The sequence below is a fragment of the Rutilus rutilus genome (genome assembly GCF_951802725.1).
Source record: "Rutilus rutilus genome assembly, chromosome: 18".
Taxonomy (NCBI): domain Eukaryota; kingdom Metazoa; phylum Chordata; class Actinopteri; order Cypriniformes; family Leuciscidae; genus Rutilus; species Rutilus rutilus.
This window is the reverse complement of record NC_140231.1, coordinates 23,504,648-23,530,118: the sequence shown is the minus strand read 5'-3', so window position 1 is coordinate 23,530,118 and position 25,471 is coordinate 23,504,648. Positions and strand designations below refer to the sequence as shown.

Here is a 25,471-nt window from a genome sequence, read left to right as displayed (position 1 = left end):
TTTATTGACTTAAATTATTATAATTTCTTTCTTACTTTGGAATGTGAAGTGTTGTGAAACCAAACAGCTGACAAATACAAGTTCCAAAGCATTCAAAATGAGACTCGCCCACTTGTTTTTATCCCTTAATAAGACTGTTTCTGAAAGAATAGCTTGTGAATGATTCAATGACTCATCCATAAAGATGATCACTTGTTTTGTTTCTGGATGAATTAGTGTTTCTGAATGATTCAGTGTCTAAGTAACCTGCAGAAATAAGTCACAAAGAGTAAAGTAAAGTAAAATGTATTAACTCAGATTATAAAGAAAATATGCTTCCATACCAAACACGATGACCATTGCCGTGGCACTACGTCTCCTAGCAACAATGTTGCTGGCCAGGCAGGTGTAGTTTCCAGAGTCGGACAGCCTTGCTTCATTGATGATCAAGTTGTGGTCAGCTCGAGTGTCGATATTGATGTCCTCAAGAGAACTCACCAGCTCTTCATTCTTCAGCCACTCCACCTGCATAAAGAGGCAGATTTAACAGGTTAAACCAGCCTTTGTGAATACCATAATACTCCTGCGAAGGACGATATTAAATGAATACACATTCACAAGCGATGCTTCTTCACCGTTGCTTTCAGCTTTGAATTACATGCTGGTAATGTTAACACTTTAATTTCATTAATGCCAAGTATGTACATCCAAGTTCACTCGACGTCATAGTCATATACATCCTCACACTATCAGTGAATCAGCACGAGATAGACTCATAACAAAGAATTAATAAATAAAAGATAACATGAAACACATACAATAACACTACATATACTCTGTACTTCAATTATCTCAGCATCACCATGAATGAAGCATATAGCGAGAACATCCTCTAAGGTACACAATGCACGTATAACCAATCACATACATCCATCTCAGCTACAATAATCTTCAGCTACAATAATACATTGTGTTAATTTAAAACAATGGGCCCTATCTTGCACCCAGCGCAATTGACTTTGTACACCGACGCATGTATCATTCCTATTTTGCACCCGCGCACAGCAGACTTTTCCCTCCACAGACGCACGTCGGTAAATTAGGAAATTAACTTGCGCTCCCGGGGGCGGTTCAGCGCAAAGAGGAGGCATGTTCTGGCGCAAACGTTCCCTGGTGCTATTTTGCAGGTTTAGAAAACAATTCCGCCACAGACCAGGAAAAACCTAGTCTAAAGTCTAGAAAAGTCACGTTGCGCATGTTATTCATATGCTATTTTAAGGGCGCATGCTTGGCCATAATCAATGTAGCGTGTGCACAACGCGCATGCACTTGCTTATCTCATCTACACACAGACGCAGCAGTTCTCATTTTTAGAAAACCATACATTATTACAAGGAAAAATATTAACACACAAGGGAAATCATTGTTGTGTCCATGAAGATGTGAAAAATAGGCATAAATCTAGCTTACAAATTTACCCAAAGTTTTATACGCCTGTTTAACCGAAACTAGTTTGGGTGGGTTTCTCCCATCCCCATACTATGTCACTTCTCTGTCTTTTACGGCCCTGACGAGAACGTCGGTCTCCTCGGCTGTGAACCACTCCTGACGCGCGCCTGGCAAATCCACCGTTATAACAGCCATCCGCCATGGAACAAGCGCGCCTGCTCTTAAAGGGAATGTGAGATGTCGCTCTGATTGGTTTATTTCACGTTACGCCCAAACCACACCTAGCTACATCAGACCAACCCATTTTAGATTTACGTCGGGCGCAAGAGTCATTTATACCGCCGGTATAATAGCAACAGCGCCCAAGACCCGCCCACAAAGTTACTTGCGTTTCGCAATGATACTTGCGTTTCAGATCGTTAAAATAGGGCCCAATAACTCTTATTACAGAACCTAAAATATTTGTAACAAGCATTGTGATGAAAACGATAATGATAATAATCATATAGATATAATCCCTTAAAGCAGAAAAACATGAAAATCACAGAAATACAAAAGGAAACTGTGATAGTATAAAGGGATAAGAAACTGTGATAATTATAATGAGAATTACTCAGCATACCACAAGTAAATCCAGACAGTTTACTGTCAATCCAACTAGAAGCAATGCAACGAAACGAAAATGCCTCCCCCTGTCCTGGAACCAATCTACAATTTTCATGAGGAGGCTGTAGAGGTTGAGTTACCTTTTTTTTTTTTGCCAACCTTTTCTTGAAATTCACAAACCAGCATGAGGCCGTTCCTGACAGCCTATTTGAAGCAAACATCGCCCCCACATCAGCTCAGCCAATTAAAGTGAAGAAAAATTGTCAGCTAAGACACAAGCTGTATCAATGTAACAGCAAGCATTTCACAGTGACCTCTGAGTGACCCATCACAGTCTGACAGCGCAATAAAAAGCATGCTCTGCGATAGATGTGTATTCTCTCGGGTGCTCTGCATAGTCACGTTCAGACCTGTCCCCTTGATTGGATCAAAGGTCACAGCTCATCCAAAGATTTCAGTTTGAGGTGACTGCAAGGTCAAGCCCAGCCTAGTGTTATTTATTCAGCTCTGATGTTTGGCGGTCTGATTCATTAGGATTTACAAACGTAGCAATGGCGTGACGACGCGCTCTCCACGCATGGCTGGCCGTGTAAATTGCAATCGTTTGGCAACAGCCACCCCTTCTAAGTCGGTCCAGAGGGGCGGCAGTCGTCAGGGCGTGGGGACGTGGGTTGATTTATGTCACTGTGCGTTTGCAGATTAAAAACACAGCACGCCCCTTGGGAATCTCTGTTTATGTGTAAAGTTCTCGCCCTCTGCGCTGGAACACCACGGCAGAAACACGCACGTGGGGCGAGTAAAATTGCTGGACTCTCTCTAAGGCCTAGAAGAATAATGAAGGGAGGAAAATCAATATATCAGCCATCAGATTGTCATGTGTGAGAGATTTCTCTCTCTCTTTCTCATCTTCGTGATGGCCGGAGAGAACTCTTTCATCATATGCTTTTAATTTCACTCTTTTCTCCGTTCCAGTCCAGAGCTCCCAGAATGGCGGTGACTGCATCTGTCCTCTTTCTCTCTCTCTCTCTCTCTCTCTCTCTCTCTCTCTCTCTCTCTCTCTCTCTCTCTCTCTCTCCCTTCCCTCCCTTCTGTGTTTACCGTTGGACCTCAATAGCTAATCCAGTCATGTTGCTTCTTTGACTCCATAAAGCTTATCTGCTCTAATTAAAAAAACCATCACAGACCTTTCAACAAATAAAGTACATCAGGGAAGGCATAGACCAGGCACGGCGTCATGGGTGGGCCTGACGGGCCTAGGCCCACCCACTTTTCAACAGGCCCACCCAAAAAAAAAAAAAAAAACTTAATAGGCCTATAGGTCTATTCTAATTTTGTCAAGAATTATCAAAAATCGCCAATAAGCCCATAATTTGTACTAAAATAGTCTAAATGTTTAGTTTTAAAAACAATTTTAAAAAGCTGGTTATGTCTATTTTTAAGTTTCTGCGCAAGTTCAGCTGAGCAGACAGTGAGGTTCGGGTTTGTTCCGATCAGAGCTCGTGAGTGGAGAGCGCATTTCTGAATATTCCGCTCCGCTCGCTCATTCCGCAGGGTCGCTCGCTCAACCCAGAATGGCCTGCTGGTTCGAAAATATGTGGAATAACGGCTGCCTCCGACTATTTTTTTTCTAGTCGACTAGTAGCCTAGTTGTTCATTTAAGCCATTCGTGGACAAATCGCCCCTTTATATTAATTTAACTTAGCCTACTTAAATAGGCTATAGCCTAGGCTACATAATAAGTGTTATGACCGCACGCATAAAGCTTGCCACAAAGAACCGGTTAAAGTAATGATTATGAATGTGTCTAAATTAGCAGGGAGACATTTAATTGTTTAGTAGGCTAATAAACTGGTATTTTCTGTGTCGCTGCAAAGATAAAGTTGACGATGCGGACTCGCCATGAACGCCAGAGAGAAATGCACATTTCATGGATTACTTAAGAGTAGCTTATTTATTTTGGTTTTAATATTTTCGTTTAAAAGTAGACATTTCAAGCTTTCTGTAATATATAGCCTATATTTCTAAAATCTGTGAGGCACAAGCTGAGTTTCGCCGCCCTCCATTTCACCTGCAATGCAAGTGATCCTGCCGGCGCCTTATTTCATTGTCTGCTATAGGCTATATTTGCTTTTTATTATTAAATACGGGCAATTGATTGATAAAACATTGATCAAAATTAAGATACAATTTATACAAAACGAAAATCTTTTAAAAAGAGTTTTCTATAAAACAAAACTTAATGAAGTCGTCAAAATCATGTTTTACCAAAAACAGCGGCGTTGCTAGGAGGGCGCCAGCGCCTCTGCCTCTCGGCGCCTCTGCCTTTCAGCGCCTCTGCCTCGCGAGTGGATGATAGCCCTGAAGACGCAATGATACCTTTAGTGGAAGTATACCTTTAGTTAAGTTATACCTATGTGTCTTCGTAGCGCGCTAAGAGACAGCGTTATGGGGAAACGCAGCCCAGGTATGATCCATATGATCCTTGTGCCTCACATATGATGCGTAACGGAGATTCCAAAGCGCTCTTCTTTGGTCAGAATCATGGCGATCGCGGATAGGTCTGTCCTATGCACCGAAACAATGCAACAAAATATTTAAAGAGCATAATGCTATTAAAATCTATATTATGTATACGCACAGATAATATAACAGTAGGCTATATTAGTCAATATTTTTTTTATTAGGTTAAGCAGTGATTGGATAACGTTTTTTGTTTTTAATTTAACGCTTTTAATTTACAGTAAGGCCCACCCACAATTGGTCTGGCCCATCCAAAACTGGAATCCTGGCGCCGTGCCTGGCATAGACTCCTAAAAAATTACATGTATATACATAGATTTAAAAAAAATCAAGATTCCTTAATAAATGAATAGCATATATCTGAACTACAATTGTATTGGATGACAGAGAACTATCCTCAAACACATGAAACTTTTATAACAATCTCTAAAGCAACTTACTAAACTAGCTAATACGTCATAACATTTATTCAATACATAAAATGTATTAAAAATCTATAAAAGACAAAAACAGAAAGTGTAACAAATAAACCCGGCTGTTCATTAAGGGTTTTTATACTCATTTAATAAGTAAACTGACCAATAAGAATGATGTCTTTGTTTTCAACATAATGTGCCTGCAAAAGGGAAAGCAAATTGCTTGTGGTTGAAATGCAACTGGTGAAAAGTGTGACTTTCTAATTAAAGGGGTCATAGAATGAGAATTCAAATGTTCCTTGATCCTTTGACAGTTAAGAGTTCGTTATACTATAAAAATACCCTGTAAGTTTCAAAACTCAAAACTTTCTTGTTATTTCAAAAACTGCTTTTATTGAAACCAAGGCCAGCAAACGACAGGATCTAAAAAGTGGAGACTTGTGATGTCACAATTCAGCTTTGGCCCCGCCCACTGGAGTGTTAGTGAACAGTGACATGAGAACGAGAAAAGATCGATACAGGATCAATACCATTACCTTCCAAACGATCCTAATGCTAGTATAGTGGGGGGGGGGGGGGGGTTTCCCCAACAATGTGAATGTCTCAGCAGTGGATTATTTGTTTGTATTCGGTGTATTTCACTGTGGATTATTTGGTAAATTGCAAAGGCTTTGCAAACAGACTTTTACGATATGGATCTACCAGCAACGCCACAAACATGCAAGTAGTCATGTTTATTCTAATGCCTGATCTGTGATCAGTGATTTCTGATGTAATTATTCAAGTTCAGACAGATTATCTCTCAAAATATCGTTCAATACTGTTTATGCATCAGTAAATCAAGCCAGTGACTAAACAATCAACTTCATGTCGTTTCTCTTAGTAGGATGAAAATAATCTTATTTAAAATGTGATTCAATTATATAAAGAAAGCGATCAAAGAACGCTCCCTTAAAACAGAGCGTTCAAATCAGAGGCTAAAATCAGGCTTGGAAAAATGCCTTTTATTTATAAATTATGAACATTTTTGATGTTAAAATCATACTAACATTATAAGGGCTCCACAGGAAACATTATAAAATATTAAAATAATCCAGTCTATGACCCCTTTAAGTTAAAATATTTGAAGGACCTCAAAACAAGCGAAAAACTGAAAGACATCAAGGCCATATATATAAATCGAGGTGAGAAGGAAGAACAGGGCTTTTCATTAATTTATAAATGTGTTTTGTTGTTCATAGTCTGTAGAAGGAACAGCGTGATTTGTCCCTTTTGTTTACCAGACAAGAGTTAGTGAATGGAAAGATTATACTGTGGGGTTAATTATCAAGACTATTATAAGATATTAGAGGGAGATCATCCGTGTACAGGAGCGAAATTATCAGCAAAATAAAATCTGCTAATAAAGCCTACTACAATCATTTATTGGTTTATTGAGTATCAATATTAATTTACATATCTGTCTAGCTGTGAAATTCCCTCACAGACTATCATGATGTGCATTTAACCCTGTGTTCCCAGTTCAAAAGCACCACAAAGAGCCTGTATTTTACCTCCAAACACCCTCTCACGAGGATCCGTATTACTTGTTATCTAAACTCTTTCATTTTCTTTCTAATTATTTCTCTATCTGAGACCCAATCTAAAGCTTTTCCTCTATCAATGCCTCCATCTCCTTTATAAGAGTCTGTTGGGGGGAAATTCTCTCTCATTCTGTACGTGTGTGCGTGTGTGTGTTTTGTATTCAAATCAAAGGCTGTTTCTGGGTCTGCTTTGGGCCTCTGGGGGGGAAGCATTGGGTTGGTGGGAGATGGAGAGATGAGAGAACAGATGAACATTGAGGGACAGATTCAAATGGGTGTGATAAGCCTCCGGCCAGGGAAAAGGGAAATGAATTTGCTTAATTAGCACATTTGTTCCAATTAAAGCCCTGTGAACACGGACGGCCACAGCGCCACGTCCACCGACTAAGACCCTCAAAGGACAACACATAACTTCTGATGTCATGCTAACTGAACCTCTTTCTAATCACCCTGTGGAAAAGACCACCATTACATTGGTTATACACTTGCGGGAGTTTCCAAGGACACGACAGCTTTGAGAGTCCATAGGGAATTGGGATTGTCTGGGAATCTGGAAAATATAATCTAAGACTTTATTCTAAAGATGGAGGTTAATAGTAGGGGAACTTCATAGAAACAGAAAAAAAATCTGCTTGAGCTGAACAGTGTTCAACTGAAATGTTATGATAGCGGTTTAATTAGCTCAGTCAAATGTATCCTATATATGGGTGATTCTTCATCTTCTATAGGCACTTTCAGAAAATAAACTCTCTTAAAGCACATTTTTCCTCCCTCTCTCATTAGTTTAATTTGTCAACAATGTCTAACAGAAAAATGTATTTTTTCCCCCCTGAAAGACTTGAATATTCACACAGTGTCAATTCCAGCACATCTCTAATAATGTATTGTGTTTAATAGCATTCTGTGGTGGAAAGAAACAGTGAATTAAATTTTAAATACATTTTTAAACTGAATCATAAAATTGCCAACACCTTTGTCTTGCTAGGTCTAATTGCATAGATACTATGATATCTATCCTACACACACACACAAATAATAATGTTATATTTTTTAAAACTCAAATAAATTTAAATTATATTCTTACACTTTTTACCTAATTCCCCACAATTATAGATTGACTGGAAAACACTCACAATTCAAATATGTGATATTTACCTTGATTGTTTTTCACAGATTCATATTTCATCTCATGCTCTTCACTTACACTGACTGTTGTATACTTGATATGCAAGCACACTAAATTAAAAAGAAACAAACAAACAATAAAACAAACAAACAAAACACTGAAAATCATTTTCAAACAATAAATATTAAAATGGTTTACGATTATAACACTTCTAGTTTAGACGGTCATAATTTTAAGTAATAATATTTTTATTATGGACTTTAATATTTTAAAGAGATATATATTTCACCCCAAAACGAAAATTCGGTCATCATTTACTTATCCTCATGTCGTTCGAAGACTGTAAATTTCGTTCTGTTAACTTTCCTTGAAAAAATCTTGCAAACTTACTTACTTTTAATAGACCATAATTTAACATGAAATGTAGATTAGTTAGTGATTTAGTGAGGAGTTAGGTAATCTTTCAAAAGCAACATATGTATTACTTCTCTTCCTTTGAAACCACAAATAGCCTAACTGTGATTACTGCATCAAGAGGAAGAGAATAAGTGATATAAATGAAGTTCCAAGAGCCCAACCAAGGGGAACACTAATCATCATAATGAAGACCGTTTTACCATTAGGACATCAACATCAATTTATAAAGGCAACTTATGTGATGTTCTCTTAAAATGTCTAGTTTCATTGACAATTCAACATTCAAAATGACTTAGAAAATGAGTGAATGCAACTAAGGAGAATGACAACTGCAGAAGTGGAGGAAATGAGTGAAAAGTCTTGAATTGCCCCAACTCAAAAACTTTTGCTTGACAAAATGGTACTCAAACCAATCAAGTAGCCTACTCTTAACTTGGGTTTTCTGAGTAACAAAGGCATTATATATGATGAATTATACACATTTCTAGATTTTTACAATTTCTTTTTACAAATTGTTGGACATTAAGTACAGTGAACTTAAAAGGACTATTCAGAAACCTATGACTTTATTTCTTCTGTAAAACACAAAAGAAAATATTTGAAAAATGTCTATTTTGCAATGAAAGTAAAAGATGTTTAGTGTTGTGTTGGACCCTATTACAACCATTTTATGGTCAAAAATATTCTTTTAAATATTTTTTGAGAGTTTATGATAGATTTTTTTGGGTTGAACTTTTTTAATAACATGTTACATGTAATGCAATAGTTCAAACAGTCTGTAAAAAAAACCTTAAAATTGCACTCTCTGAAGCATGGAGATTTCACAACACAACTTCTAAAGAGTAGCTAATACATCAGAACACTCATATACATGTTTAAAGCAATTCATTTTGGACAGGTTTTTGTTTTTTTTTTGGCTTAAATTGTCATTAAGAAAAATATTGGCTAAACTTTTTAAAAGTCATTATAGTCCAAGTAAAATGGACCAAAATAAATTAACATGATGATACTGACTACATTTCTGTCAAGACGGAAAAAAAAAAGTGTAAAAATAAACACTGATGACAACTGCAGTTAATCATATTGTTATGTTGACACGTTCTAGAGGCCAACAACATGAACAAACTTTCCTGGTGGCTACGTCCAAAAACAGACTCATTCTCAACAATGAATACGGCACGTCCCTTACAGGTCAATCCAATTAGCCCTGGAACGGGTACAACGCCTTATAACATCGTCATTCTGGGCAAAAATCACCCTCTAGATTTACATTCATTTAGACGGAAAGTGAAAGTGACAAGAAGGCAATTACAAAAGGAGGTCTCGTCCGGGTTTGTTCCATCCTACTCAATTAAGTTCCAGTTTCATTAATGTCCCTTTGCATCAATTGCTTCAATCAAGTCTGCAGCCCCTTATGGACGCTATGGTGACTTTCACCGAATCACATTAAAGAAATGAACTTTCCAAATCCAACTGCGCTATTTCGGATGCGAGTGTAGAACGGGCTGGACGCGTCCTTCTTCCTCATCTTGCTCTTGACAGCGCGGGCCGTGCTGCGTTTATTGCTGAATAATTACATTTTAAGCACTTTAAATGACTTTGCTTCATCAGACTGAATGATTAATTGCGTCGCTGGATGAGGATTGTGAAGTTAATATGAGCTTAATGATCGGTCTGGTCTCTCAAAGTTATTGAGAGCCTTTTTTTCTCCCATCTTAGCTGTGAGTAATCTGTATGAACTTTACTTTGACAGTTAATATCGCACTTTCATTTCCTTGTTGGTGTAATTGTTTTAATTATGTTACGTTCATTATTCATCAGGGATGATCTTAAAGCTCCAGGGAAATGATAATTCCTAAACAGGTTTCCATTCAAGCGGTAAAACAAACAAAGGACAAGGATGACATATGCCAGAACAAACAATGACAAAATTGTTATGAGCCTGTGACCTTTCGCAAATGTCTTTAGAAAAAAGAAGAAAAAAAAAACTAATACAAGCGATTTAATCAAGTTTTCACATTTCACTGCCAAAATCAAGAGCAAAATAATTAACCCGTGAGAAGCGCAGAGGTGGCGTGTCAGCCACGACCTGCCAACGCTCTCCGAGCCCTTGATCAATTTCCAGTCTCAGCCAGACTTGTGTCCCGTCCAAAGATGGTATCAGCCAGCCGACAGGGGAGCCATCTTGGCTCATATGTCTACCGGTGGTAGAGTTCTTCGGCTCGACCTTTAGACTTTGAGCAGCAATGATTACAGAGGGAGCGTTCAGCTGCCAACCTGTAATCTCCAGCGACAAACCCTTCTGGCATAGAGACCTCTGGACCCGGATTTTGGCTCCGTCTCAAACATCGCCTAAGCCTGACTATCCTTTTCAGCAGCAGCGCCATGTTGGCTCTAGTACCTATTGATTAGCTGTAGCGATGGTGCACGGCTGCTTCCCTCCAGATCACAGACAGCAGCCATTTTGGATAGGTTTCCAACATGACAGATGGCACGAGTTGATATGTTTTTTTTAAAGCTGATGTTGAAATGCGCTCATGGTGGCCTAGTTTAAGTATTGCTTCTACTGAAACTACTACAAAGAACACAGAACGACATAAAAAACAAAACAAAAAACCCCCCAAAAAACAAGGAATCTGTCAGCAGCCTCAGAGAGGCAGACGCAGCGGTATCACTTAACATCTCACAAGAACGTGGGGGATGATAATAATATGACACTGGGTTTATGAGAAGCAATTGCCAGTTTGATTTCCACTAAGCACATGGATATTCTTCTTAGCTTGTCACAAAACTCTGTAGGAGGTTCGATAGTATATATTTGAAGTCACTGAGATTAACCTGAGAGTGGTCTCTCAGAACATTTCTTTGATGCTCACAGAATTCTGTATCACTTTCTTCTGCAAACTCCAATGCAGATACCAAAGTTATGACAAGAACAGAGATTATTGTTCACAATGTCTGACAGATAGATAGATAGATAGATAGATAGATAGATAGATAGATAGATAGATAGATAGATAGATAGATAGATAGATAGATAGATAGAGCAGTTCAGAGGGTAGAATTCGGCCTGCATTATTCAAAGTCTGTGTTCTTCTCCATACTGGCATTCATGCATATAAAAGAAAAGGCCTTGCGAGTGACCCAGCAAGTGAAAGACGAGGGCCCTACAGTAACACAAATTGTCCATTTGAGGTAAATCTTTTATCTCTTGCTGAAACTGAACAGCATGGGGACAGTTTTTGCTCTGAAAAGCACACATTCTTCAGGACACATTCTTCAGAAGGAAAAAACACAGAAAGAAAGGAGAAAGTTCTTAAAACAGACACAAAACATATTCTAAGTTAATGCAATGAGAAGGTGTTTTCTAACCCCCCACCCTCCCTCTGAAAAATCAACAAACACATGTAAATGCATAGTAGAGCCTGTGCTGAGCATGCAAATGCACTTTTGAATATGTCATCGTTGCAGAACCCTGACTACGATAATGATAATGCACACATCATACTCTATCATAATTACAACCCCACTCATCCCTAATATGTGGGAAAGCATACTTATCAAATGCCTACAAGGCATGAAAACACAAACAGAGCACTGAATATCAACATTGACTGATTGATTTGTGTTTTTAAAATTTGTTCCATAGAATAAACTATCACACATCCAGACAGGTAGGGGGCGCTGTGACCCACTCACCTCAGCTGCAGGCACTCCCTCAGGTGGGCGGCAGTGTAGAACAATCATGCCATTGATTGGCACCTCCATCCCCTGTGGCTCCTGTTCGAAATTCTTCCTCAGGTCTATATTGGAAACGAAAAAGAAAGTTGCTTTCAGTTAAAATAGCTCAAATATGTATTTTAGTCTGGGACTAGGCTTAAACCTTGTCTGTGAAACCGGGGGTAAAATTACTAAAACTAAAACTGAAATAAAAATAAATTAAAGCTTAATAGAATTATTAAATGTGTCATGACATACAAAATTAACATATAAAAGGTATTTGAACCATTAAAATATCCTGCAGGTTTCATAGCTTTTAAAACATGCTCCTCGTTACAAACAAAGCATTTATTTAATCAAGCTCCAAAATCGTTTCATTTTGATATTGCACCATCTGTGATGTAAGATGGGCAAATATATTTGCATATGACTGCCTCAGGAGCAAGACATGACGAATAGGTATATTCATCATCGAACTATGGGCCCCACCCACTGGCATTCAGTCGCTTAACTGAGGTTGAAGGTTAAAGGTTGAAAAAAAAAAAATCTATTTTTTTTCATATATATATATATATATATATATATATATATATATATATATATATATATATATATATATACACACACACACACACACACACACACACACAATATATATATATATATATATATATATATATATACATATAGAACAAAACTATTATTTGTGTGTGTGTGTGTGTGTGCAAAAACTTTATTAAGATTATAAGTCAACCTCACGGAACATATTAAATTAATAATAATAAAAATCCAGGCTATGAGCCCTTTTAAAAATGACAAAATCACATAAAACTTAATATAAAAGCTAATAAACATATTAATAAATACTATAATAGTATATAAATAATACTAAAAATAACACTGGTACTATCTGATTATTTTTAGCAATAGCAGATGACATTCGTGCAATTTCATTTTGTGTAAAAAAAAAGAAAAAAAGAAAAAAGAAGCTATTTCATTTTAATAGCATAAAAAATTTAAGAATTCAAAGTGGGAAGTGATTAAAAATAAACAGACTATGATTAGACTGACATGCAATGCGGACAGTGGCTTTGCGACTCTTGGAGGTGCCCAGATGACTCCAGGCCACACACAGACACCAGTAGTCCTCTGGTCCATGGAAGTCCTCCACCTGCTGTCTGGACACATTTATCGTCACTTCACGGATCTTCAGCCCTGCACAGAAAAAAAAAATCGGCTTGATTCAAATTTTGTGTGTAAGCTGTGTAAATCAGTAATCAGTGTTGCTACTACTTAACTGCATTTTGCAGCAACTCAACTGTTTCCAAAACAATGCAGCATTTCCAGTAATGAGCTACTCTTCCCAAAGAGCAGCAGTGTAACCTGTTAAAATGTTTAATCTTGTTTGCACAGAGAACTGAATAATCAAAAACTTTTCCTTAACGCTTCTCTCTTGCACGATTCACTGATTCAAGGCTCTGTGCACAAGTCCATGCAAGGCATTTTACATATTTTTTAGTAACAGAGTATACAGGTAAATACAATGGAATTTTAGGTATTTTCTTTGTGTGTGTGTGTGTGTGTGTGTGTGTGTGTTGGAAGTTCTATAGTTCTATACATGAATATCAGTCACGTAACCTCTTACGTCACCCGCTCTTTTTCCAGTTGACCGCCGCCATCTTGAGTACCTACCGAGCACTGTCTATGGTACTGACAAGCATTAACTAGCTAGCTTGCTACTATTTACAGCTTCGTACGGATGCAGTAAATGGATACGAAAGACAACATTTCGCACCTCGACTGCCATGAAAAGAAACGCTCCTTTCAAAAAATAATATCGTTAGGGTGTGATCCCTACGCGATATCTGATGCGTACTTCCAGCCTCTGTCCGCTGCTACCGAACTACCAATCCTGGCATTCAATGGTATTATATGTTGATCCGACTATTATAAGCGTATATTAAATGGTCCAGGGGCAGAACTTTTGCCAAGCATGTCAGAGGTTCTGGGTTCTAATCCGCACTCATATAGTTTTCTTTTTTGTTTTTTCATCAAAACCGATTATGTTTATCAGTGGTTGTATATCAGGCAGGGACACGTTTGTGTGCAGTTTGTTTTGTAATTTCACCGGAACAAATAGAGAGTCTCTCCACATTGAAGCGCGCGTCCGAGTGAAGACAAACAAACACAGTATCCACGCAGTATCCACACTGATCGCAGCGGCAACGAGCACAAACGAACGAAATTAATGCTCTGCTAGTTAACTGGAGATGTTTTGTTTATTTGTATTGGTACATTCGTGCCGCGAGATGTTTCAAAAGTGGTGGGGACATGTCCCACTCGCAAATTACGGCGTCTTTTTTCGTCCTGAGGTAGCCTGTAAAAGGATATTTTGGGGTCTCCTTTTTTGTTTGTTGCACCCCACCGCACAACATATTGACCGCATAGCTAGCTAGTTCCTTTGCGACTGACGTGAATTAGGTACTCAAGATGGCGGCAGACAAGTTTTAGAAGTGAGTGACGTCAGTGAGGAGACGTTGGTGACATCATCTGATATTCATCTATATATATATTTTTTCATACTATGGAAGTCAATGGGGTCCATCAACTGTTTGGTAACCCATATTCTTCAAAATGTATTCTTTTGTGTTCAACAGAAGAAAGAAATTCATACAGGTTTGGAACTACTTGAGGGTGAGTAAATTATGCGAGAATTTTCATTTTTGGTTGAACTATCCCCAATGTTTTTGGTCCCATATACACACTACTCTGACTGAAATAAATAAATGATATAATCAGATGGTATTACATTTAAAAAGACATGACCTCTTAAATGTAACTGTAATAGAACTTTAAAGCTTACAACATGAAAAGTTTCAAACTAGCTTTAAATGGAGTTTAACAAATAGCAGACACTAAAATTAAAAGCCAGTTAAGCCATATTCCCTGAGAGGGTTGGTGCTCCAAATAAACAGCTTTGCTTGTACCGCAACGCTCTTTTCCTTCTAATTCCAATATTGCATAAGACCAACAGGGCTTCGTTTGTGTAGAATATTTATCACAAAACCTTAATGAACTTACCAAGCCCTTGTGATTCTGCAAGAACCACGACCAGGTAGGAATCGATTAAAGACCTTATAGATGGTAGGAGTCAGAAAGCAGGATTACAGGGAAATATTAAAGAATAATGCACGTCTTCCTATAGAGAATTTGAGGGAGTTCTTAAAAGCATTCCTCAGGCTCCTCTCCAACCTGGCTGCTTTCTTCCCAAAATGCTCTATAATATATTCTTCCTGTCATAAGCCTAATTTTAGTACTGTTGTCGAGCCGACCAAACATTAAATTATGCAGTCGGCGTTTGAGGTGGTGGATTACACTCCTCTCGCAGCCAAAACCCAGAAAGCTTTGCAAAATGCAACCAAAATATATGAGCCAGTGCAATGATCGAGTCAAGACACACAGCGCAAAAGAGAGACCCGAAATGGAAGAGCGAGTTAATGGTTACAAAAGTGAAAACATTTTTTAATGAAACTGTACTGTGAATTAGAGAGACAATTATATTAAGAGTGAGCAGAGGGAGAATTACAAGTATGAAACTCTGACGCAGACGGCGGCTTTAATGCGAGTCTCTTTGTGGGTCTCTGTGGGTGTATTTGCTCTGCTGAGAGAAATGAGACTCGTGTTTAATGATATTAAGGTAAGCAATGGAAAATCAATTCGAAATTGCTCAGTCCGAGAACCACGCTTGGCTGTGAGATATGAGGGAGAGAGAGACAGAGAGGATTTGAAATGAAAAGGGTATTGCTAAATAAAGGGAGACTGAGTCAGGTCAGGACTCTAAGCATCTATAATCCTTTAAATCTGAATCATTATCTTTCAAACAGGCCTGTAGGGAACAGAACACAACTGACAGAACAGAAATGGAGCTTCCCGTGCCAAAAGGAGGAAAAAAGACAGTGGTAGCAGCAGCGGAGGCAGACACTCTGAATAAAGCACACCAGCTCCAGATACCTGCCCAAAACATCCAATACAATCCCCCTGCTGACTGTTGCAATAGAGAGCAGTACATACTGTACAAAGGATAATGTGACGTTGCCGAATACATAGCCTGCAATACCTAGTCAAGTCTCATGTGGATAATACGAAACGAAACACTTGTACAGCTGCATTCTGGGTTATACAGGCTGTACATACTGAGATAAATTAGACCTCTAAATAACCTGGGAAAAATAACTGTTGAGATCAAGAAGGTCTATAACACCAGGAGAAAGATGTCCGTCAGCTTTCCCATTTGTCTCGATGGCAGTTGCTCAGCAATGCTTAGTCATCTTTGCTTATGGTCTCTCAGTTCTGCTCCCAGGTTGTTTTGAGTCAATCATTTGAACTGTATTGTAAATGTTATGAGAATATTTTTAATTCAGAAAGGATGCATTAAAATGATCAAAAGTGACAGTAACAACATTTCTAATGTTACAAATGATTTCAAATAAAATGCATTAAATATTCATTAAAGAGTCATTAAAGATTCATTGAGAGGTTTTCAACATTGATAATAATAATAATAATAATAATAATATCTAATAAGGTAATAAATAGTAATAGCTGTGTCGGCACCGATAACCTCGTGGGCAGCATGCCGACATATAGCGTTATTGCGCTTCGGGCGACCCAAATTCGAATCCTGGCTCGTGGACCTTTCCCCAATCAGTCTCCCCTCTCTCTCCACCTCGCTTACTATCCTATCCCAATAAAGCCCTATCCTTTCTGATACTATCCTATCACCAAAAAAAATAGTCTCCGTTTTTTCTGTTTCTTCATGTAATCACAGACAGACTCAATGACGGTGAGATCAGATCTCTGTGTGGAGCACCGGCAGAGGCGGACAGAGTACACAGCTTCATTACTTGAGTAAAAGTACAGATACCCCTTGCTAAATTTTACTCAAGTACAAGTAAAAGTACTACAGTCAGATGTCTACTTAAGTAAAAGTACTGAAGTACTTGTTTTTAAAAGTACTTGAGTATCAAGAGTACAAGAGTACATTTTCTAAATATTGCATTACTACTGCCACAGTGCTTACATTGGTAAACACAGCAAACACTTGAAGCGAAAACTATCATTAACTTGTTCAGAAAATTGAAATAGTCTGGCAAGGTGGGGCCACAGGTTGGCACATTCCCGGGATGGACCTGCTGCGTCTTCATCCATTGTTTCGTCCATGGTTTAGTCTCTTATCTAAATCTGACCATGGAGTTGACTTTGGCGGAAAGCTGAAGGTGATTGCTGATAGGCTGTCCCAATCAGTGGTGCCTGCACAATCCAATCACGTTTGAGAGGGAAACAACAAATTGAGGGTTTCCGAGATTTTTCTTTTTTCCTTTGTTTTTTTTAGAAGTAGTAATGGGTACTCACGGTTATGGATAGAAATGTAGCGGAGTAAAGAGTACAATATTTGCCTCCCAAATGTACTTGAGTAAAGTCATGAGTACTCCCCAAAAATGATACTCGAGTAAAGTACAGATCCCTCAAAATTGTACTTACAGTAAGTACTGTACTCAAGTAAATGTACTCCGTTACTGTCCGGCTCTGAGCACCGGGTGCTGTAAGACTCCTTGTGCATACAAAAATCTCACTGGATTATTACAATCAATGGCAAAATGAAATGTAAATGTAAACTGATATTTCATATTGACACACTATAGCAAAAGATAAAAATAACTGTCTTAAAACCAAAAAAATTTCGGGTGAAAATACTAACGTGCCTAAGACTTTTGCATAGTACTGTACACACACACACACACACACACACACATAATATATACATCTACACACACATACATATATATATATATATATATATATATATATATATAATTAATTTTTTTCAAAGCCTGTAAGAAATATTTATGGCTGGTACATTTTCTCAATTCATTGCAATTGGCAAGAAGATATGTACACAGCGCCTCAGATACAGATTCGGTCACATCCAATTCCGTCCCCGGGGATGCAGCCAAGAAACTGGAACCTTCCAGCGTTCGTCCACAGATACTCAGAGGAATCGAAATGCCCAAGCCAAGTTTGGAACTAAACAACAAGAAGCTTGAGTGTGAGTGCTCGGACAAAGTGCTACCACCGAGGAAACGGTTTCACAGGAGGCACCGTTGACTTTAAATAAACCATATAAATCATCATTTCAGTCCCCGGACAGAGACAGAGTGTGTGTATACAGACAAAGAAAAGTAGAAAACAGTAAAGCATGACTAATTATTATGAATGTGAGGCATATGGAGAGCGCTGGAGTTGATGCCAGTGTTGTGTGTGGCCTTACAGGCAACACATAGGCCCTGGCATATGTGATCGTAAACCCATTGTTTCTGATGCATCCATTAGAGTAGAAAGAAGAAAATCTCCAACAAACCAACCAAATGTGACATCCCGTCATGGCTGCCAAAGACCTTGAGGCCATGGATTAACTACGAAGCCCAGATACACATCTATAGTGCTTCCAAAACCCTGTTGTATTGCTCTCTGGAGTGGCTGTAATACACACTTGGCTTCTTCAGAGAGTTTGTTATTTTATTTATTTATTTTTTGTATTGTACATGTAAACACACAAACATCTTGTATTCCTGAACTTGCGCCAAGCTCTGTGCCAACAATGAACTGCTGAAATGTCTGAGCATCCATCAGGAACAGAGCTCTTTCGCATCCTGTGCTGGTTCTAAGCGGAATTCTGCTTCTTGTGATTACATGCATCGCTGGGAATGTCTTATTTGATTTGTTCATGCAATATTAAAAACATTATGTTTGACAAGCAGTCAGGCTTATGCAATGTCAATGCTCCAGTGCTGTGTCAATGTTCAATGCTTTCTGGAAATAAAGAAGTTTCTTTTTCAGCTCAACTTGGCTTGCTAAGTTAAGTACAATTAAGTTAAATACACTAAATACAGCCCACCACTGATTTATATGTAAACTAGTGTGGAAAATGTAAAGCCATTTTATTTTCATTTCAAAACTGAAAACATTTTTATATCAGAAAATGTTTTCTACTATTCTAAAAAAAATATATATATTTTCATGTCACATAATTCCAGTTATTACACTCAAATGTCTTTCTCACAGTCAAGTGCTTTGCAAATCTATTCAGTTCAAACATAAAAAACGGCGGCTCAAAAAATGATTCATATGCCAAATTTACACTGCTATTATACTGTGTTTGACCTTGAAAACACTGAAGCTTTTTCCATCCAAGAAAAAGAAAAAATAAGTCTATTTCCTCTTTTTTTTCCCTTTTCTTCATCCTCTAATTCCTGGTCCCAAAGCATTCAAGTATTCCTTCTCTGCTTTCCAAGCAGGCTCTCGTCTTCATCCTACTTTTTTTTTCATTGTACATTTCACGCCAGATTCAGAGTTGGAGCCTCCGAGAGAGTCAGTGGCAGCTTTGTTGGTCTTTGCTCGCCCATGGTCCTCATCCCTCCTTTCCTTTCTTTTCCTGTTCCAGGATTTGGAGATAGAGCAGTGTTTGTGTCAGTGCCGAGATCTGGCTTGTGGCTTGTTGCTGAGTGGCAGTGGAGAGGTCTGGGAGAGATTTGGAGAACCGAATCTGCTTCTCACAACAGTAACAATGTTTCAGTGTCTGGATCAGCATGTCCAGAGATGCCTCATCCAAAGTGTCCTCTCTCTCCTAGGGCTTGGCAGAAACCAACAGATCTGATCCCTCTCCTACTGCTGGCAGCCGTTGGGCTGCAGCTGTGTGGATGTGTGTGTGTGGATATTGTCCGTCTGTTGGCTTTGAGCTCAATCTCAAGCCATCTGAGATCTGTGCCGTCCCTGTGAACCTTCTGATCCAGTAGAGAGACAGTGTGTATGTGAGTCTGAGTATATATATATATACAGTATATATATATGGACACTTCAAGGATTAACAACTGCAGCTGACCATGTAGATGAATGATGCTAGTCACTGACACATGCGGGAAGTGCTTTAAACTGCATTACAGACGTATTTGTGCGACGTGACACTGTAAACGTGCTCAAATCCCTTTTAGACGTCTTGACTGACACTGCAACTGCTAATCCTGAATCAAAGCCCTTTGTTAACATGTCTGTGAGGAGTCTAAACAGTTACTGTTTATAATCCTGGATTGCAGCTACAGCTCATTTTGCTGTTGTTCACTCGCTCATGTATAGCGCATTCAGCCCTGAGGATTCGTAAGGGTATGCATTTTTTCTTTTCCCTTCCTCAATCTCTTTCGATCTCCCTCTCTTCTCTTTTTCTTCATCGTCTTTGTCCTTCTCTGATCTCAATGCATCTGGTCTTGTGTCTGTCTTTCTCTGTTGGCGGTAGATGATATAGCGCAGTGGGCTAGCTGTGATCTTAATGCAGAATGCTTGGACGTCAATCCCTCTTGCAGTCGCCGAACAGCAGGTGAGGACCATCTCACCCTCCATCTCTTGCTGTGCCCTTCTTTCCCTCCCTCTGTAGTTGCCTTCCAAGTGCCTTCTCTCATCTATCTCCTGTTTACTCATCAGCCCACTGGATGTTCACCATACAGTGACTTTTTAAAGAGACAGGTCACCCACAAAATGAAAAATTTTGTCATCATTTACTCACCCAGATGCTGATCCAAGCCTGTTTGACTTTCTTTCTTTTTTTTAGGTGGAACACAAAAGCAGATATTTCTTAGACTGTTTATGCTAGGCATGCTGCAGAAGTAGGTGTTACTGGTGTTACGTTGTGTTTGGATGTAGACCAATTACATTACTTGCCCACCATGGCACTGCCGACATAGAAATAAAGTTGGACAACAGACGCTACAATTATAAACTGAAAACGTCTGCTCTGCTTTACGTACAGCACGAGCTGCAGAGTTGCAGCAGAAAGTTCGATTTCACTTATGAGATGAGAGTGAGGAGATGGCTGACAAGACGATGGTGGGGTATTTCGAGTGAAACAGATCCTGAGCATCATTGACAAATATCTTATCTTGTAAAATGTGTGGTCAGTACCGCCGCTCCCTATACACAGAGTTTGTGCAAGCGTGAATTCGAAAGCAATTTCAATACCCCCAAATTAATAGTGGCTCCCTGATACCCACAAATTATATACAACTCCCCACCCTGGTGTTATCGATAATACTGGTGTTGTCGCAAGTTTATTGTGATCCACCGAATTATGTGACTGTACACATAATGCAAGGACAGTAGGGTTAGGATTTGGATTAGATCAATACAGCGCCTACTAGGGTCACATAACTCTGTGGGTCGCATAATTCGGCACAACACCGGTGTTTAAATTTCCTCACCATGACATTCCAAGCTTACGCTGATCTTTTTGATACTGACAAGCTCTGAAAAGGCTCCGAAAATTGTTTGAAATGGTCTTTACATATAGTGCAGAGGTTGTATGGACTATTTTATGGTGTTTGCATACTTTTTATGACCTTGACAAGACCTTAAATCACAATATGCTTTGTGAACATTCTTCAGAATTTCTTCTTTTTTGTGATCCACTGAAGGAAAAAAGTGATACAGGATCGGAAGCAACATGAGGATGAGTAAATGAAGTCTCATTTTTGGGTGAACTACCCCTTTAACTCTTCCTCCTAGTCTTTTCATCCACTTCTTGCATCCTCTCATCCTCTTCCCCTTAAATCTCAGTAATGTCACCCTTTTTCCCTTCATTTCTCCCTCACCCTCCATCTTTCTCCGCCCATCGCTTCGTTCCACTCCTTAAATCTCTCCTTTGGCAGATCTCTATCGTTATCGCGCTCCTAATAAATCTCTCCTCTCTCTTTTCTTTTTTCCTCTCAGTCTGTCTATCTTTCTTTCTCAGTGGTAGTAGGATCAGAAGCTTTGGCCGTGTGATCTGTATTGATCAGTGAGCAGTGGGGTTATGCTGCTCTGGTTGACTGTTGTTCTGCTCTGCCCTGCCCTCCTGCTCTCTTTCAGCCCATTTCCATCACCATGACAACAGGATGAGTGTTGGCCAGTGAGGCACTTCCTGCGGTGGCCAAAAGAAAATATTTCATTCAGTTTTTTGAATATCTATACACACATGATTTCAGTTCCGGGCTTTATTAACAGACCGGTTCACCCAGAAAATTGAGCCATTCTGTCTGATTTGTGAAAAGGATAAAACTGGTTCATTAAAATAACAGACTTAAAAAAGAAAAGAAAAGATTCAGTTCTTAAGTTCAGCTTTCAGCAGTTTGGTGATCACATAGATAATTGTATTTTGAACTCAAGAACCTCTGTAACAGGATCAATGAATCAGTAAGATGAATGAATTAGCCCAATTTGAGAATTGATCAGTCTGATTCATTAACAAATTCATTAACTCATTAACTGAATCAGCTCATAAGCTCACTCACTTACAGGAGAAAAGTTGTGTTGTAAATAATCATTGAATTTGGAACTGCTGTAACTGGATCAATGAATCAGTAAGCTGAACAATTCAACCTCCAATTGCAGAATGAATTAGTCTAATTTGAGAATCAATCATTAAAAAAGTTCAGTCTGATTTGAGATCAAAATCAACTGGTTCGTTAAAAAGAACTGACTCAAAAGAATGGTTCATTCATTGATCTAGCTCTTAAGTTAAACTCACTCGTACAGCAGATAATAGCAGCTGTGTGGGAAATAATTTTAACTCAAGAATCAATGAATTAGTAAGTACACAAATCAACAGAATCAGTCTGATACATGAACAAATTGTGAACCAAATTAACGTGTTCATTGATTCGCTTCTCAATTTCAAATCACTGGTAACTGTTCTTGTGCCATCAACTCAATGGAAGGGATGTTGTCAGGGAATAAAGATGTAATTTCTGTCTGTTGGTCAAAAAAATCTATCAAATAACTTCAAAAGACCTGGAATACAGCAGCCAAGTAAATAATGGCAGAGTAATACATTTAACATTACAGTCATTTGCAGCCAAGAGGATTATCGTCCCAGCCAGGCAACACGAGCAACTGAAACCTCAGCAGCTCACGGAGCACTATCAAATACATTTTCATGAAGCTCCAGCATAAAAGCCACCACAGTCCTCATAATTATTAAAGAAACCAGCAAATTTTTTCAGGCACAGGTGCACAATGCACACTCTCAGTGAACACACCATGACTGAATTATGAATCATTGACCGCATAGTGAACCACCAACACCTGAGGTGTGTTTGCAAGGTCGCACACCTGACGATCATCAGTCTTCACCCTAAAAAAAAAACACTCATCGTCATTCTCTTAGCTCACGCACAATGCTAACAATTCTCATACCAATCTACGAAAGGCCACCATTTATGTACAGTGCTATGCATAAGTTTAGACATGCCAGTCTCTAGGTATGGTGAAGGCTATGTGATGATGTGGGGCTATTTTAATTCCAAAGGCCAAGGGAACTTTATCAGGATGCATAGTATCCTGGATCCATGAAGTAACTGGCCTTTAAAAATAAAAATCTGCCTGCCTCTATGGGAATTTAACATAGGGGTGTCCAGACTTATGCACCCTGTATTTTAAGGAAGAACATTTATTTATTTACGATACATTATTCATTCACAAAGAAAATTGGTGTCCTTAAAGGTTGGATTTTTCCTAAATTTTTTTAATTAAATCTTTTAGTTCAATTTCCAAAAGATGATTTTTTATTCCTCTTTTTAGTCAACTTTAGCATGGGTGTCTAAACTTATGCATAGCACTGTATATATATATATATATATATGGGCTTTTCAACTATTATATTTGTAAAGATGTGCAGAAAAAAGTGGGCCAATTAAATCAAGACCTTTAAAGTCACCATTAAAAAATGGACAAAGTCCTTTTTTTTTTTATCTAATATTGCAGTATTTATTATAAATGATTTATTTGTGCACATCTATTTAAATTCACGTGCCCTAATAATCTTTATTAAAATTAACTTCCCCTCCAACTTGCAACAACATCTCTTCTCTGTTATGTTCACTGGCATTTTTTTCTTATTCGAGAAACCATTTTACTTGGATATACGTCACAATAGGGAAGAAAAGTCTAACGCTGCAATCATGCAGATTTTAAAGAAGTAGTTCACCCAAAAAAAATGTATTCTGTCATTATTTACTCACCCTCATTCCATCCCAAACTTCCTTTTGTGTTCCACAGAAGATATAGAGTCATAAAGGTTTGTAACGACATGAGGGCGAGTAAATGATGACAATTTTAATTTCTGGGTTACTTGAATTACAATTGTAGTAACAGCTTTTAAAGCTTGTGTTTATGATCAAACAGAGTTGCATTAGTATCAAACAGAGCTGTGAATGATGTTGGAACTCGGGAGGTGATCACACCGTCCTGCTTCTGCGTGATTCTGTTAGTATGCCAGAGAATCTCAGTGGTGTCCAGTCCTGTTAGCCAGCTCTGCTGTGTCTGTGTGTTTGGCCACAGGAAGGAAATAGAGCTGGCTCATTCTGAAACAGACCTGCAAGCTGGCCGCTCTTCCTGATGGCGTTGACATGAGGCGGTAAAGCCGGAGCCTTCCTTTTTCATCTCTATTAATGCCTGTGATTCTTTGTTCTTGAATCAGAGCCGAACACAAATGCATGAAATTATGCAAACAAATAAACCCTGGGTGATATTTACTGTAATGTGAACGACACTGTTTTATAGTCCAGCACTTGTGCAACTGATTCACATAAACCCTTTTTATTAACATTAGGCAGGTGAAATGGGTTTATTTATGTCCATATGTATGTCTCCGAGACACATTGACCGCATCAACCTCGTCCTGTCCCGCACTGTGGTTTTACAGTCTTTACCAGTCTTCACAAAAGTGCATCACTTCAAAAGTACTGACAGATTTACCAACCATCCATCCGTGAGCGATTCCATTCAGCCCAGCAGGACAAATAATCCGAGCAGGCACGCAGGCAGTCCAAGGACACCGCTGCTCCTGCTCTCCGAGTTTGATTTATCGGCTTTGCCGCCGGAGAGATGCGATCGGAGCGTATCTGTACTGGACCGAGGGAGCCTGGTCTTAATCAACGGAGCCTCACAGATGTACAGAGATGATTAGGCAGTCCAACAACCTGCTGAGACTCAATAGCCAATGCCGGGCACGGATAGAAGATCTCTGTAAGTGTGCTAAGAGGAAGCTGAGATAGCAAGCTGGGCACATGCAACATCACATTTGAGGTGGATGTTTATTTTAGCAGATGATCCGAGATCAGCCTGGGGGGTTTCAGCATGTGAGCTGATGTTTATAAGCAGTAGGTTCCTCCTACTTTACAATGGGGTGGTGTGGCCTAGTGGTTAAAGATGTGGAATGATAATGAAAATGCTGTAGGTTTGAACCTGAAAGCACTTAACCCCATGTAACTCCAGGGGATTGTCCTTGTTATAAGTACACCATAATACCTGTTTCACACTGCAGTATGTGAAAAAATAAATAAATTAACAATTACAACAGTAGGATCATAAAGGAAATAAAGTGATTTCTAGGTTACTACATAGTATTTTCTTTTAAATTAAATCAAATAACATAAATATGGATATTTGATTATTTGATTATCATGAAATCTAATTTAACACCAATCGCTGTTAACACCAAAAGCCAAATCGCTAAGTCAAGCAATATATATGACAAATACACCCTAGTGGCAGCAATAACTTTAATTTGTTTG

At 38.7% G+C, this 25,471-nt stretch overlaps 1 protein-coding gene across 2 annotated transcripts in view; it reads right to left on the bottom strand.

Annotated features, from left to right (window-relative positions):
* The window catches only part of unc5da (unc-5 netrin receptor Da), a 230,354-nt gene that overhangs the window by 50,250 nt on the left and 154,633 nt on the right, over positions 1-25,471 (bottom strand). For both annotated transcript variants that reach the window (XR_014625115.1, XM_084386522.1), the window contains exons 3-5: positions 12,888-13,031; positions 11,796-11,899; positions 324-504 (exon numbers count right to left, since the gene is read on the bottom strand). Coding sequence is in view for 1 of the 2 variants with exons in the window: in XM_084386522.1 (XP_084242648.1) it covers positions 324-504; positions 11,796-11,899; positions 12,888-13,031 (429 nt within the window). In the remaining variant the exon portion in view is untranslated. The remainder of the gene's footprint in view (positions 1-323; positions 505-11,795; positions 11,900-12,887; positions 13,032-25,471) is intronic.